Here is a 15,818-nt window from a genome sequence, read left to right as displayed (position 1 = left end):
ATTCATTCGAGTCTTGTGATGCTGTATTTATCATATTTCCACTGAAAGGCACCTGACTGATATTTACTGAATAGAAGTTCTACTATGCCAAAGCATTCAAAATGTCCAGGATCATTTTCATAAGCAATTTAAAGTCCATGGGGACTAGAACCCACTCAGCTTTGTCTACTCTGACTTCTTTTTGATAATTCCTGAGGAATATTGCCCATGGTTGATACTGAGGTGAGAGTTTTTTAACAGGGAGTTCAAAAGGTGAGCTCAAAAATGGTTGCCAATACATTTGGTGTGCTGATTAAGGTACAACTGTAAATGGAAACAGATTATCAGAGACAAAATACAGGGAAATAGGCTTTCTTGAATGGAACCATGTTCTACTTGAATACTCTAGTGCAATATATTTGTGTTCATGCTGTTCCTGTTTTATTGATGAGTCTTAAATCCAGGATGGTGTTCGATACATGGTCTGCCTAGTAGCTTTGTTGTTGTAATTTTATAAACAACATATTCTTTCCCAGTAACGTTACACAGAGGCATATAATTTCACTTCTGCATGCACCCCAAGGTCTGGCTACTGTGGCAAAATGGAGAAATTTAGTGCTGCCTTGAGTTTAAGCATGTTTGATATCCTCTAAGTGCAAGTTCCCTTGCTTAATTCTGAAGTGATCCTGTGCATATTGGTACTCTGGGCTTCTGCACAAAGCACTGGATCCAAAAGCTGTTTTCTCAAAAACTAGAATAGGACAAAAATGCACCAGCTGTGTTTTTGTAACAATATCACGGAGGACTCAAAGTGAAAACCAGGACCCAATCTGTCAGAGGTTTCATGGAGTTTGAGCATTGTTTTGCAAGTTACCTGCCTGGGGACTAATAGTTCTAGGAACCTCTGAGGTTTGGTGCTGTCCAAACTTCTACTGAGTCAATTTATCAGAAGTCAGGTATTCTGCTCTACTTCTCCCTGTGCAGACTTTTTGTCACACCTGTAAGGCAGAAGATTGTACAAAATTGAATTTTTTCAAGGAAGTGGCTCATCTGCTGTAATTTATTCCTATGGGAGGTAGTTCCCACAGCTGCCTACCTGTCTTTCTACTTGGAGATACAGTATTTGGTGAAGAAATATAGGCAGGTATCCATGAAATATAGGTATCCATGGTCACTGGAGCCTGACCAGGTCCATCAGCACTCAATACACTGAGGCATCTAAACATGGCATGTTGGGGTTAATGAACTGAACCCATAGAATTAGTGGTTAGACCAAATAGAAAATAATTACCGTTGAGAAAAGAAACTAATGTTCTGCTGTCTTTTCAGTGTAGGAATTGAAATCTACTTGTTCTCTAGTCTAGAGATAAGGAGAAAAGGGAGAAAATGAATGCTGAATCTTTCTTGTGTAGATGTACCACAGTGCAGCCAGGAACACTGGAAGGAGTGGGGGAGAATTTGGAACTGCAATCTAACAAAGAAGACAGTCCTTTGAATGGCTCCTTAGGAAGAAAAAAATGTAGAAAGAAAAAACCAAAAATCTATTTGAGTAGTTCTTTACTCATCATCTGATTAAAAATAGACCTGAATCTGTGAACAGGTTCCCATTGTGCTTTGAGACAGTAACCAGAACCTGCAGATTCATACAATTCAGCTAAGTGCTTCTCTGATGTTATAAAATTTAATAACTCTGCTGTGCTAACGGCCATACTGCTTTCAGATACTGATATACTAATTATATCCTTAGTCCCCTTATCTCTTTCTGTGACTGAAAGTGTTACAGATATGTATACCTTATCCTGTCTTCAGAATCTCAGTGAATAACATTCTTCTCACTTTCTGGGTGGTAGTTGTGAGCTATGTTTAAGGTAAAGTGTGGCAGTTACCCAGTACTTTAGATATTACATCCGACTCTGTGCCTTATTGCAGTAGGAACCAAACTGTGAGAACTACAGTTATTGTTTGTACAGTTGACTGGTCATAAATTATATTATAGATAATAAAAAGCAGGGATTTAATTGACAATAAATCATTATATTTATTTGGCAAAAGGAGCAAGGAGCTTTTTTTACTTGTCTTTTTTTAAGCTTTAAGGACATAGCCAAGAGTTCAGTTTACCTTTCGAATCTTGAGACTGGAACAGCTCTTTCCCTTAACTCACAAACTTGACAGACAGAAGCATTCTACCACACTTTTCACTTAGGATACTATATGTTATATTTTCTATGAGCCAAATACCCTTTACAGATATGTCTGGGAAATAAGCCAGTTATAATGGTCTCAGGAGAATCAGCAGGATTTCTGTAAAACAAAAAAACGTATATTTAAGTGCATGAATGTCTCGAATTAGCCCAGCAAATGGCAATTGACAGCTTTTGATGAAGCTTGGCACTATTTTCTGATCAAACCGTGTATGAGGCTTTAAATGAAAATGTATTTCTTTCTTCATTGACATTATAAAGGTCTAAATCTGTAGCTTCTGAATTATGTCTACTTATAATTATTGTCAATTTTGTCCACACAGAGTTTGTGTCATTTTGGCCTATCAGGGTACTGTATATCTAAAAAGTGAGCAAAGCAGTGTCATTGATAGGAGTGACAGCATTATTTTTAAGTCGCTCTGTTAATTTTGATGGCAAGGTGTTCAATTTCAGTTTATATGGTTTTGGCCAAGGTTAGTTGGTCCATCTTTGAGAAAGATGCCCTCTGACAAATATTGATTTATTTTTTTTCCATTTGGAGGTAGCCCAAAGTGCTCCAGATGTCAGAGCTCTGACTTACAATCATGCCAGATTTTGAACGAAAATTCCCGGGAGCAGAGCTTGTTGGGGGAATATGCAGATACTCTGCTATTTATAGAAGAACACTAGTGTAATCAAATATCAATGTAAGTGCACCTTTAAATAGAAAATTATGGTGAAAATGTCTTCTATTACACATTGATATAGCTGTTCTGCATTTTGTAAGTCTGTATGAAGAATAAGTACCACTGGTTAATTAAGCACACTTTATTGGAATAAATTTAAAGACTTGATAGTGCATATATTGTAAAAAAGTAAACCCTCCTGACCCCTACCTTTTAGTCAGATGGTGTGTTGGTATGGAGTTTTTAACAGGAAAGGGAGGAGATTCGGGAATAATTTCAAATTTTTCTGCCCAAATGTTAAATCAACAAACAGTCAGATGAACAACTAACCATATTTGTTGCAACTTAGAATTTTCTCTTCTTTTTTGATATTTAAGTATATTTACTTTTTTTTAATATATTTTTACTTTCAGATCCCAAAACAAACTTCAGTTCTATCACAATGTTTCTCATTAGCATTACAGTTCAGGCATTGTTATATGGCCTATCCATAGCACTTATAATGTTCTCAATTCCTGCTGATGTGTTATAAGGGAATGTCTTGATCCGATCAATTTTTAGGTGTTCATAAAAATTATATATATATATATATATATATATATATATATATATATATATATATATATATATATGTATATGCATTTATTTGTGTATACATATATATGTTCATATAAATATATATATAATTTTTAAATTATTGGGGCCTGATGCTACTTAAAGCTGATTAAAACATTTAGATCAAAGTGTTCCCTGTCTGTGCTGTAATGAAAAGAAGCTAAGCATCAAATGTACTAATTAGAAAGGCAGCTGTTTTCTTGTTAATATCTTAGCTTGAAATAATTTTTTGCTGGGAAGATGAAAATGTCATCTTATCTTTAGAAGTTGCATAGCATGCAGTTGGGGGTTTTTGTGTATTTTTTGCTGCGGTTTCTTTATTTTTTCAAAAACCAACAAAAACAAAATAAAACCAAGTAACATGATTTTTAAAATATCAAAGAAACAATCTGTGACATCCAGATTCATTTTTCCTTATAAGGCATTCAACACCTATATGACTTCAGAAAAGATTTGCTGTAGTCAATGAGACCAACAAAATTGTAAGTTGGGCTTTAAATGCCCAGAGGTGAATAGGATAATGTTTGCAGACCAGGTTTTTATTTTTCTATTGGAAGTTTTGTCTACTTTTCAAATCAACTCATATCTTATTGCATATTACTACTTCTGGAATGCAAAATTAAAAATTAATTATGTAACTTTTAAAATGGAAGTTTAACTTTTTGGAATATTTTTTTTTCTTAAACAAAATTATTCAAAATAGTTTTTAATGGTTCTTGTACCTATCGTGTCTAGGAGTGATAAATATTTTCTGATCAGTTATTAATTGCATATAGAAAAGAATTGCAGCTAAGCTTTCCAAAGGGATGTGACTGCTGGGAGAAACATTTACCTTGCAAGGTTGTCTTTCAAGTAGTACTTTCTTGTCTATGTTGTCATTCCCACAGTGGTCCCTGTGAATCTTGCAGAATCTGTAGAGCACACCCACATTGTCTCCTACACAGACCAGATTTCTGCTGCCACTTGGGGAAAAAAAAAAAAAAAGGTGCCTTTTTTTTCATTTCTGATTAATTAGTGAAAAATGGCCAGTGTTAGAGAAACACAAACTATTCCTTCCTAATTAACCCTGATTCAACTGATATCCAAGAAACTCTTAGCCCAAGCCAAGACCTAGTATGAGGACAATATACCAGTATCCTTCTACAGCAGAAACTCAAAACATGCCATGCCAGTTGTACACCAGTCCTGTTCTACATGGCATGTTATTCCTGACCTCAAGGGAAAGATTGATCATGACTTCCATCTGATATTTATGAAATGTTGCCTAGCATGTCTGGCAGAGTCAGTAATACATTTTCCTCTTTTCCTGTTTTGTCTCTTGTTTCTATAGCATCTGAGTTTTGTGTGATTTCTCATTAAACATTCTCAAGTTTCACCCACACAGGCCATCTGGACTATAGTTAATATTTTAGGACCTATCCCCTTAACTTTGATGTACTTTCTTGTAACTGCTAAAACATGGTGATATCTCTTCCTTCTGTCTTAAGAACCTCCTCCTCACATACCCAGACATACCAGAGGAACCAAGGGCTTGATACTGCCAGCAGCTGAACTCTTTCAGATCACTTCTATATTTTTTCAAATCTGGGAAAATCTATGATGAGAAAAAGAAATCTGTGAATTCTCAGCAGCAAAAATCTTACCATAATGAAAGGCCTAAAGTCCTAAAGCATAAAATATTTTATTAAAAATAAGTTTCATGTCAATGGTTCCTGAAGCTGATTTGTTGCATTAGATTATGAACACCAAAATGGTACTCTGATGACCAGCACAGGAACAGTGTGACCCACTAAAATGGATTCACTGGTGACACTGTCAACACTATAGCTTGATCCCTGTCTTCACCTGAAGCTTATTTCCTTCTCAGGTTCATTGCATTTCATCTGAGTAACTGTTTTATGAACCAACAACTTCTGTTCCACACCTATGACTGGAACAAGCATTTTACTGTGATTTAACCCAGAAGTATCTCTTAAATAGCTCAGTCACTTTTGAAATAGTCTTAGGTTCTGATGTTACTAGTTGTCATTCTCATAAATGTGAAAACAAGCTTGAAGATAACAAAGGTCAGATAAATGCTTTTAAAAAAGAAACTGACAGCTCTTATAATACTTGTGCTTAGTGTAATAAGACACTTATCTGTGATCTCATCTTCCTGATCCTGTGGGATTGCTCTAATGACATTTCTTTCTTAAGGATGGACCCACAGAAATGTTTCATGGTCTGTCTCATAATGTTGACTAACTGAACCACAATCACTTGTTTCTTCAACATAGCGACTGATCATGATTGGTATCTTCTTCTTCCCTGTCATGCATCATTCAACCCAGACAAAATGCTCAGTCACAAGGACATGGTTTGGGCATTGATGCATGTGCAGTGGGTCACTCATGACTAAAGGAGGCTCACTGAGCCACAAGCAGGAACTGCTTGGAATTGTTGGCTTGTGAAAAGAGAGTAAGGGCAGAATTTTGTTCCCCTAATTCATATGTCCAGGGCAGCCTATATGTTCCAGAAGTCTAAGATATATTCAGGAGTGCAACAAGGGGTTTTAAGTAGCATCTGTAGAAAAAGAGACATACCCAAACATGCCCAATAGACACAGAGCACCTATGCTTACATAGAATTGAGCTCTAGATTTTGTTGATCCTGAATGACATCACAATCATCACATACAATACCTACATTCAGGTGTCATAACCTCTGAATTTGACCCAAGGATCCTTAATAATGGGGAGTTTAAGGGCTGTCATGGAAGAGACACTGCATTAGGCATGTCTAAAATCTAGTTGAGAAAGGTTTTACAAGGTAGGGGATTCATCCCACTTCTAGGAGAAGCACATGAGACTGATATATTTGAGAGAAGATAAAGACTTGAGAGAAGAGAAGATTTACTTCCTCTTCTGCTCCCCAAAAGTTTTATTGAGGCTACCTTTATGTAGTTCTGTGTTTTGTCTGAAATTTATTGCAAATTACAGAAAATTCCGTGAAATTTGCTACAGTTTATTTTTCCTCCTTTGTTGTTTGTTTTCAGGGCACTGCAGAAATCTGATCACCAGAACCGCTTGCCAAAATAGCACAGAAACAGGGTAGAGAGAGTAATGGTGATCTTGCCAAAGAATTTTGATCCAATATGCTGAACAGTGCACAGAGTGCTCTGCATCAGTAGTCATTGAAACACTGGTTGTTTCTGAGACACTGCATCCATAACCTGTGTTAAGCTTAAATATATTTGCACTGTCAATCAGAATGCTCCACAGTATAATGCATTTAGGTGTCTGCTATGCCTAAGTGTGTCACTCTAGGGGAATCAAATAGCCTTAACTGGCTAGTTTGGGATAATGATCCTTAAATTCCCTGTCTCATCCTTCTTCCCACTTCTTTGCCATTGTCATCCACAACTTAAAACTGGAGGATGAGCATAGGTGTGCAAAAGGACATTTTACTGGGGATTATAAGAATATATCACAAAACAAACATAAACTTTTCCTGGAGTGAAGAAAACTAGGACTTAAAAGTATGGATACATTGCCATTAAACAGAAGATCAGCATTTATTGCTGTATGCACCATCCCCTACATCTGTCAATTTTCCCCTTACCCTGTCAAGAAATATTCTCTCCCTCCTCAAACTGTAAAAAAAACATTGTAACTACATTTTCCACTGTCCTTTCAGAATGTCCATGGTTGAATGATGGATTGAAGAAAGAAAACCTTGGCTTTAATCTGATACAAAATGTTAGTCGGCTTTTTGAAGAATATCCATTTCACTTTCCTGAAGAACCTCACTGTTTCTGTGGAGAGGTGTTTTAGGGAAAGATTTTTTCTTATTTTGAAAATCATCTTTAGGGTCAGGAACTAAACCTCATAAACCTGATAACAAGGATGTAACAATCTGTTAATCCCAGACCTTTTCATTTTTCACTGAAAGTGAATAGGATCAAGGTATAAAAAATTGAACTATTTTATGCTATTATATGCTTATTTTGTTTTCCATGTACATATTCGAGGACTGTCTAATAATTCAGTTTTAGAAAATTTTACCTTCAGAGGACTTTCCCTTTGTAGAGAATGTAAGGACTAAGAGCAGTAATAGACTTTCTTCTGTTTACTTGTCTACCTACATGTGAGCTGTGTTGAAGACCATACTTGCTGTTCTGTTTTCAGTGAATGTCTGTGTGTTATTTCTACAGAAAAATGTTGTGTATGTTCCTGCTTTTGTTTTCAAACATGTCTCTGAGACAATAAAAACCCTCCTTCATTCTTCTTATATCACATATATATTCCTCCTCTACTCTGATCTCCCATAATTGTCCACTAATGACTTTATGCTCAAGTTCTAGAGAAAGGCTAAGCAGAGTAATTCCAAAAATTTATTTCCGATACACAAAATATTTATAAGGATTCCTTGTTGGAAGTAATTTACAGTGCTGCGTTGCTTTCTGGAATGGTGTGAAACCTGACTGCTTTCTTAAACAATCATTTGTCAAATGGAGTACATAAAGCAGACAAAGTATCTCACTAGTGAACATTGACTATGCAGTTCCTTCACTACCTGTTGAACTTCCAGTTTAAAGCTCATGCTTTTAAAGTCAGAATGAGCTCTTTTAATGGGTGAAATATTCTAAATATTTCCTTTAAAAGCATGTTGGACTTTTGATGTATTATTCAACTTTTTTCACAATCAGTCTTAGTAAAACATTGTTCCAGTTTTTACTGCGTATGAGACTAACCTTGCTTCAGCCCAACCACCTGTTGACTGAACCAAGACTATCAATCAGATAGTACTCCCACATGTCCTTGACCAATCTTCTGCTTTTAATTAGAAAAGAAAAATTAAATTTTTAATTGTGTGTGGACTTCAGTGCTGGCTGATGCTCTTCTTCATATTTTTTTCCTTTTTTTTCCCATGACGTAGACTAGTAAATTTAACTATAGAGAAGAATATTTTTTAAACTTTATAATGAAAATCACATCACTCTCTTAATAAAATACTTTTCTATTGTTTCAATAAAAGCATTATTTTATGGAATATAATTGTATTGCATAGATTTATTAGCACACAGAAATATTTAAATCACTTTTTTCACAAGAAGATTTAATTTAATTAAGCTTAAAACTTTAAGATTTGTTAGTCTATAAAGAGTATGCTTTGAATATAGAAATATATGTATGAACATTCAGAATTCAGTAAAAATTAAGTTATTGCATTTAAAAATTTATTTTAAATTAATTTTAAAAAATTCTTAGATACATTGGTAATTTTATCTGGCTCCTACCTCAGAGAAAAGTGTCAGAAATATACATATAAATTTAAATAAATATATAAATATAAAACAATTCCAGTTATTTTTTTCAGTATCCTGAGGAAAGCCCATGGCTATTCTTAGACATTTTTAATCATGCTAATATTGCTGTTGTTTTTTATTTAAAGAGTAAAAGGGTGACAGAGAAGTAGTAATTTTTCAAGTTTACAATTCCATACCAGTTACAAATCTCCCTTAGTTTTATCTGCTGTTAACCGTCATATATGTGCACAGCTCTAACCAACTTAAAAGAGGAGAAAGAAATCATATAAAATTGAGTTACTTGCTCAAATCCTTTATCTGGAGTTATTTTAAGGATATTTAACATTTTAGCCATTTTAGCTTTTAGTGAGAGATGAAAACACACTGTTTGCATTATTGTGCCTTATAAGATGTGTGGTCCTCTTCATCCTTCTCTCTTTCCACCTATGTTGCTTGAAGGAGCTGATTTTAGACTTTCACAGCGGGCAAAATGAGGCCTGCCTTGCTCTTTTGTTATCCACAACAGTTTTAAATGCTACTGTGAGCAAAAATCTCCCATGATCACCTTTGTATCCAAGGGTTTTAAATCTTCTGAGGAGAGATATTCTTGCTGCTGTCTTTCTCTTCAGGACCAATGTTGACCTTGGATGCAAGTCCACAGCTGGCTGACCATGAGTCAGCAGTGAGCTCAGGTGGCCAAGAAGGCCAGTGTCACCCTGACCAATAATAGTGTGGCCAGCAGGATCTGGGCAGTGTTTGTCCTCCTGCACTCAGCACTGATGAGCCATACCTTCAATCTTGTGTTCAGTTCTGGGCCACTCACAGCAAGAAAGATACTGAGGTCCTGGAGCATGTCCAGAGAAAGGCATGGAGCAGGTGAAGGAGCTGGAGCACAAGGAGCTCCTTGTAAGGAGCAGCTGAGGGAGCTGGGGGTGTTTAGCCTGGAGAAAGGGAGGCTTAGGCTTGACCTTATTGCTTTCTACAAATACCTCAAAGGAGGCTGTAGAAAGGTAGGGATCACCCTCTCATGCAACTAGTGATAGGAGAGGACACAGCTTCAAGCTGCACCTGGTGATGCTCAGGTTTGCTGTCAGGAGGAATTTGTTCACATAAGGGTTGTCAAGCATTGGAATAGCTTGTGCAGGGAGGTGGTAGAGTCACCATGTCTGGAGGTGCTTGAGAAAAAACTTCATGTGGTACTTACTGCCATAGTCTAGCTGACAAGGTGATGATGAAAGATTGGAGCTGATGACCTTTAGAGGCCTTTTCCAACCTAAATGAGTCTGTGATTCTGCCCCCTCTATTGCTTTTCCTTAGAATGAGTTCAGATGCCACAAACCAAACTTGTGTAATTATACATGCTTAAGGCTGAGCTCCTAAACAAGGGCTACCTGCATGACCCAGGTTCAAATGTATTTCAGCTGGTTTACAACATGAGGTTCTAACATTTTCAGTCATTGTAAGGATTATCTAATTATAACAGCAATCCCACCTCCTTCACTGCTATTGCTTATGAAGTAATAGGCAATTCAGAAGGAGTGTACGATATGACCCAGTGTATTCCAAGATCTTGTAAGTTAAAAAAAGGTAATATGAGACAAAAAGGGTTCTAACAGAAAAGGAAATTAATGATCATGATGATAGTCCTGACAGATGGTCAGGGGAAGTTGAGAAGATAGGACTAGAAGTGTTATTTCAGGGGAAATGAGACTTTTTGGGATTTTTTGAGACAGACTGGTATTAAAATAGTTATTGGGGAAAAAATATGCAAAGAGTCTCAGATTGGGAATAAACACTTCTTTCTGTGTCAGGCTGAATAGTGCAAGTGAAAAGAAACATACAATGTGTTTTAAAAGGCATCTTCTTTTTGAAGGGCACTGATAATGGGATTCTGCTATCTGTAACTCAGGAATGCTACTTTGTTGGAGTGCAGTACAGGAAAATATACCTGCATATAAACTACCTAATACATTAGACTTCTTTTTATAAATATTCATCCACAAGCACAGACACTAAATTTGTTCAATCTTATAACTCCTAATTCTGTAGGTACTGTGGTTTGAACTCTGAAATGTCTCTTCCTGTGGCTACCTCAGTGAGACAGAATACAGCATTAAGTAGGATAGCTTTCATGTTTCTTTTTCTTATTCCTAATAGCTTCAGATACTTTAGAGTTAGATTAACTTGTCTTTTTTTTCTGAAGACTAAGCAATTCAGTTTGCATATATGAACAGCGTGGAGAAAAGGAGACGAAGGGAGGGAAACAAAATAAATTTTCAGAAGGGACTATGGGAGTTCTCATGAATGAAACAGATCATTGCTGCTCCTTGGATCATCACCAGAAATTTACATTTTTATTCCCATAAAGCCGGAGGTATCTTGCAAGGCAGTGTAAGGTTTTCCTAGGGCATTTTAATGCTTTTACATCTTTCTTTCTGCATCATATATGCTTAGTTGTTTAGGGACCTAGAACTGAGAGCCACAGAAGCAGAGGGGAAAGACATGCTGTTTATCTGACTTGCAGTCAGTTGGTAAAAGGTTTGGAACTGTTTCTATTATGAGTAGATTTGTGAGTCAGAGGCTGGTTCAACCAGCATTCATTTCTGTGAATTTTCTTAGGTAAAAAGAACCCAAACAAAAAAAAGTTGTTTGCACTCATGCTGCACAGAATCCTAAGACTCACAGAGGGAGAAGACTGTAGTTGAAAGTGCAAAACACACAATTTAGACAAGTATTTCAGCTCTTAAGCAACACTGACCAATTACTTTGACCAATTACTTTGTAGGTATCCAGATAATTTCCAAAAATCAGTTCTGGAAACATGATAGAATTGTCATCAAAGAGTGCCAATGTGACTGCAATAGATAGTCATGTAAGAGCACTTGGCTACTGTAGCAAAAACCAGAACTTGGGTGAACTCTTTATTCTAAAAACAGAGTGAAAAACAGGTGAAACTGCTAAAGTTTTATCAAGCTTGACATGGAATTGTTGGTATTTATGTGGATTCCATATAAAGTGAAAGGTCAAGACATACTTGAAAATCAATCCTAACTGAAAATATTTGCCACTTGCAGTAAGCCTGGCTCAACTTTCTGGTTGTGATGAGAAATTCGAACATTTTTGTCACTCAGTTAAATCCTATATACTACACTAAAAGAGAGGTTTTTATGGGGATTTCTTTTGATAGAAAGCCTGTGTAAGTCAGCAAAGTGTCATATATTCTTATCTTCTCAAGGTGACTTGCATAACTTTTTTTCCTCTGTTTTGACCATAAAAATGAAGAAATGAAATATTTTGTGTGCCATTAGGGCACAACTGGGGCTAGACTGACCTTTATTCTACTTCCTCCAGAGTAAGACAATTAAGTGGAATGTGTTATAATTGCTCTAATAAGCCAAACACTCTTGGGACATATTCAAGCCACCCAAGAACAACAGTAAGATACATATGGTCATGTGAACTGTATTGCTTCTTATGTTTTGGATTATTAGCAGGAAAATTTGTTTTCCTCTTGAGAACTCAGGGAATTTGTTTTTCTCTTGGAGCACACAGGGGCTTGGACTTCCCCCATGTAAGCAGTCAGAAAACATACAGTAGTATTTTAATCTCTGGTACTAGATGCACACTCAGTACCTCAAATTTGAAGAAACTCAAACTAACAGCCCAAATATTTGGCTCCTTCCAAAGGAAGCAGAACCTGCTGTCTGAAGAGCTGGGAAGAAATTCTGACTTCACTGAAGTCAGTGACAAACAGACCTGTGCTTTGGTACCTAGAAATGACATGAGTTCTGTGTATGAACAGAAGAAATGTTGTTCTATGTGATAGTTATGTAGCCTTTCTTTAATTTGATGCTGCTACAAATTTCCTAAGTGAAGAGAAAAAATAACCAAATCAATGTAAAAACCAATTTCCCAGGCTTTGAAGCAGTTTTATGTAAGTAATTTAATTTACAGTTATTATTGCAAGCTGATCAGCTAATTAATATTCTAAAAATTAATGCCAAACAGCCATCAAGAGCACCATTTTACTTTAAACTTGCCTGTTAGGGAAGTGGTACTTTCATGTGTTTCAATTCACATTTTCAATTCTTAGAGAAGTAAAGAGGGAGGTCAGCAGAACTGCCACCTTGGGCTTCCATGGGGAAGGTTATAGGCCTTTCAGCCTGACTTTGGTGCCAGGGAAGGTCGTGGAGCAGATCATCTTGAGTGTCATCCTGTGGTACATGCTCAGGGGATCAGGCCCAGCCAGCATGGCTTTATGAAAGGCATTCACCTGCTGGACCAAACTCATCTAATGCCAAGGCTACCTACTCAGTGAATGAGGGAAAGGCTGAAGATGCTGTCTACCTGAACTTTAGTAAAGCCTTTAACACTGTTTTTCACAGAATTCTCTTGGCAAAATTGGCTGCTTTGATAGGTGCACTCTTCACTGGATTAAAAAAAAATACTGGGTGGCTGAGCCCAGAGAGTTGTGGTGAATAGAATTGAATCTGGCTAGCAGACAGTCACTAGTGGTGTTCCCCAGGGCTCAGTATTGGAGCCAGTTCTGGTTAATATCTTAATCAATGATCTGGACAAGTTAACAAATGACACCAAGTTGGATGGAAGTGTTTATCTGCTGGAGGGTAGAAGGACTCTGCAGAGGGCTCTGGACAGGCTGGATTGGTGGGTTGAGGACAAGTATAGGAGGTTCAACAAGGTGAAATGGTGAGTCCTGCACTTGGGTCACAGCAACCCCATGCAGTGCTAGAGGGCAGGGGAAGAGTGGATGTAAAGCACCCCAGCAGAAAAGGAGTGGAGAATGCTGATCAACAGTAGCTGAATGTAAGCCAGCTATGCCCAGGCAGCCAGAAAAGCCAATGGAATCCTTGGTTGCACCCACAATAGTCAGCAGGACTGGGTAGTGATTTTCCCCCTGTGCTTTGCACTGGTGAGGCCACATCTCAAATCCTGTGTTCAGTTTTGGGCCTCTCACTTAAATGAAAGACATTGAAGTGCTGGAGCATATCCAAAGAAGGGCAACAAAGCTGGGAAAAGGTCTGGAGCAGAAGATTTTTGAGGAGTGGCAGAGGGAGCTGAGGTTGTTTAGCCTGGAGGAAAGGAGGACCAGAGACACCTTATTGCTCTGAAAGGAGGTTGTAGCCAGAAGGGGGTCAGCCTGTTTTCACAAGTAACAAGTGACAGAATGAGTGATATTACCCTCCAGTTGCACTGGTGAGGCTTATATTGGATATTAGTCAAAATTTCTTCACTAAAAGGGTTGTCAAGCTTTGGAAAAGGCTACACAGGGAAGTGATTGAATCACCATCCCTGAAGTATTTAAAATATTTGTGGTGGTCCTTATGGGCATGGTTTAGTGGTGGACTTGGCAGTGCTGGGGTGGACTTGATGGTCTTAAAAGTATTTTTCAACCTAACTGATTCTATGATTCTATTCTATGGATTGAACTATTACTATAAATAGTAAAATAGTCCTTTTTATTTTTTTTAGGAGTCCCTCTTTTCTCTTATTTGATCTGTCTGTTTTTCTGGGGAGTGATTAATTTACCTGTAATGAGGAACGAAAGGGAAAAAACAGGAGGTGGGAGGGTAGGTGTGCATTCTCTTCCTCTTCTCTGGACTCATCATGCTCTCTCCTATCTTCTGTCTCCTTTTTATCTGTTAATCTTATTACTTATCTTACTTCTTTTTCATGCCTTCATTAATAAGTGATGTTTATACTTCCCTCGCTAACATATGCGTTTCCCCCTTTTCATTTCATTTTTTCCTGTCATTGTCCAAAGTTGTAAATTCACTTCCTGTTCTCTAATCTGTTCCTCTTCCTGTCATCACTTTATTTCAAGCCTGCTCTATGCCCTTCCTCAGCATTTTTAAAGTGCATAATTTTCTCCCCTCTTCTCGTCTTCTTTTAAAGTGTTAATACCATATTCATGCAGCAGGGGTGTTCAAGGTGGAGACAGGGATAGAAGGAAGGAAAGAAGGAGGCCTTTATCCCCATAGAGTGACAAAGCAGAAGGTTATCTCTGAATGTATGTTGTTGTACCTGAACTCTCTCTTCTTCCTGGGACCAGTATGGTAGAGAAACACGCTGTGAAAACACTGAACATACAGTCCATCAGCAGTTTACGCTGTTGCTTTTAGCTGTGGGCCATTCTGGCATTATAAAGGAAAGATGGAGCTATGTCAAGCTAATTCTTAACACATAGTAGTTTACTTTCAGACCTAATAAATCATGAATTGTTTGCTTTGTGTCTTGCAACCTAAAAAGTATTACTACCTTAAAATTTGTGTTCTTTTCTAATGGGAAGGAAAATAGGGGGCATAGCAGGAAGGTCAAGAAAGAGTTTAAAGAGGAAAGAGGGCAATTAATAGAAGCAAAACATTATTTCTCTTGCTGAAAGTATATTTAAGAAGGGGAATATATCACAATAATCAACCAGGTTTTTTGCCTTCAGCCTGTCTGAGGCCATGTGGTTTGGAGATCTGATCACTAGTCCGAAAAGGAAAGGCTGTTTGCAAGATTTCCGGGGTGTTTTTTCCTGGAAAAGGTGAGAGGACAAAAGCAGAAATCTATGACGTACACTTTATGCCTTGTAAGGAAATTATTCATCTGTCTATCTGCCTCTCTTTCTCTCTCTTTCTTTCTTTCTACATGCATATATATAGAGATCCATATGTTTCAAGCTGTCACAAAATTGATTTGGAGGCAGATTTTTCTTTCATGTACTGCTCTGAAGATTAGGTTAAAAATTCAATGTATGGCTTAAACCAATTGAATTGTGTTTTCTTATTTGTTTGCTCTTTTACATTCACTGTTCAGTATTTTATGGAGTTTTGCATGGTATTTCCATCAGTAATAACAGTTCTGACTACTTGGAGACAGAACAATGCCGAAGCAGAAGATAGTGCTTGAAAATGCAAACAGCATTTTGTAACAATCATGCTTGCTTAATACACCCCACAACATTTTGGTGTATAGAGAATCTGTGGAATTTTTGAACCATTTCTAAACTCATATTTTGGGTGAGCATGAGTAGCTAGCTCTTTGTTGTATAAATAACTCATTATTTTC

The 15,818-nt window shown here is 37.2% G+C and overlaps 1 protein-coding gene across 15 annotated transcripts in view; it reads left to right on the top strand.

Annotated features, from left to right (window-relative positions):
* The window catches only part of TAFA5 (TAFA chemokine like family member 5), a 505,501-nt gene that overhangs the window by 382,941 nt on the left and 106,742 nt on the right, over positions 1–15,818 (top strand). For 2 of the 15 annotated variants that reach the window (XR_013182466.1, XR_013182464.1), the window contains 2 exons: positions 14,238–14,335; positions 15,202–15,294. The exons of 9 other annotated variants lie outside the window; for them this stretch is intronic. Coding sequence is in view for 1 of the 6 variants with exons in the window: in XM_077179076.1 (XP_077035191.1) it covers positions 2,726–2,755 (30 nt within the window). In the remaining 5 variants the exon portion in view is untranslated. Of the gene's footprint in view, positions 1–2,725; positions 2,832–14,237; positions 14,336–15,201; positions 15,295–15,818 lie in introns of those variants that run through there. 4 more of the 15 variants (XR_013182468.1, XR_013182465.1, XR_013182467.1 and 1 more) reach the window with 3 other exon arrangements.

Source organism: Agelaius phoeniceus, chromosome 5, assembly GCF_051311805.1.
Source record: "Agelaius phoeniceus isolate bAgePho1 chromosome 5, bAgePho1.hap1, whole genome shotgun sequence".
Classification (NCBI taxonomy): domain Eukaryota; kingdom Metazoa; phylum Chordata; class Aves; order Passeriformes; family Icteridae; genus Agelaius; species Agelaius phoeniceus.
This window is presented reverse-complemented; position numbering and strand designations above follow the sequence as displayed.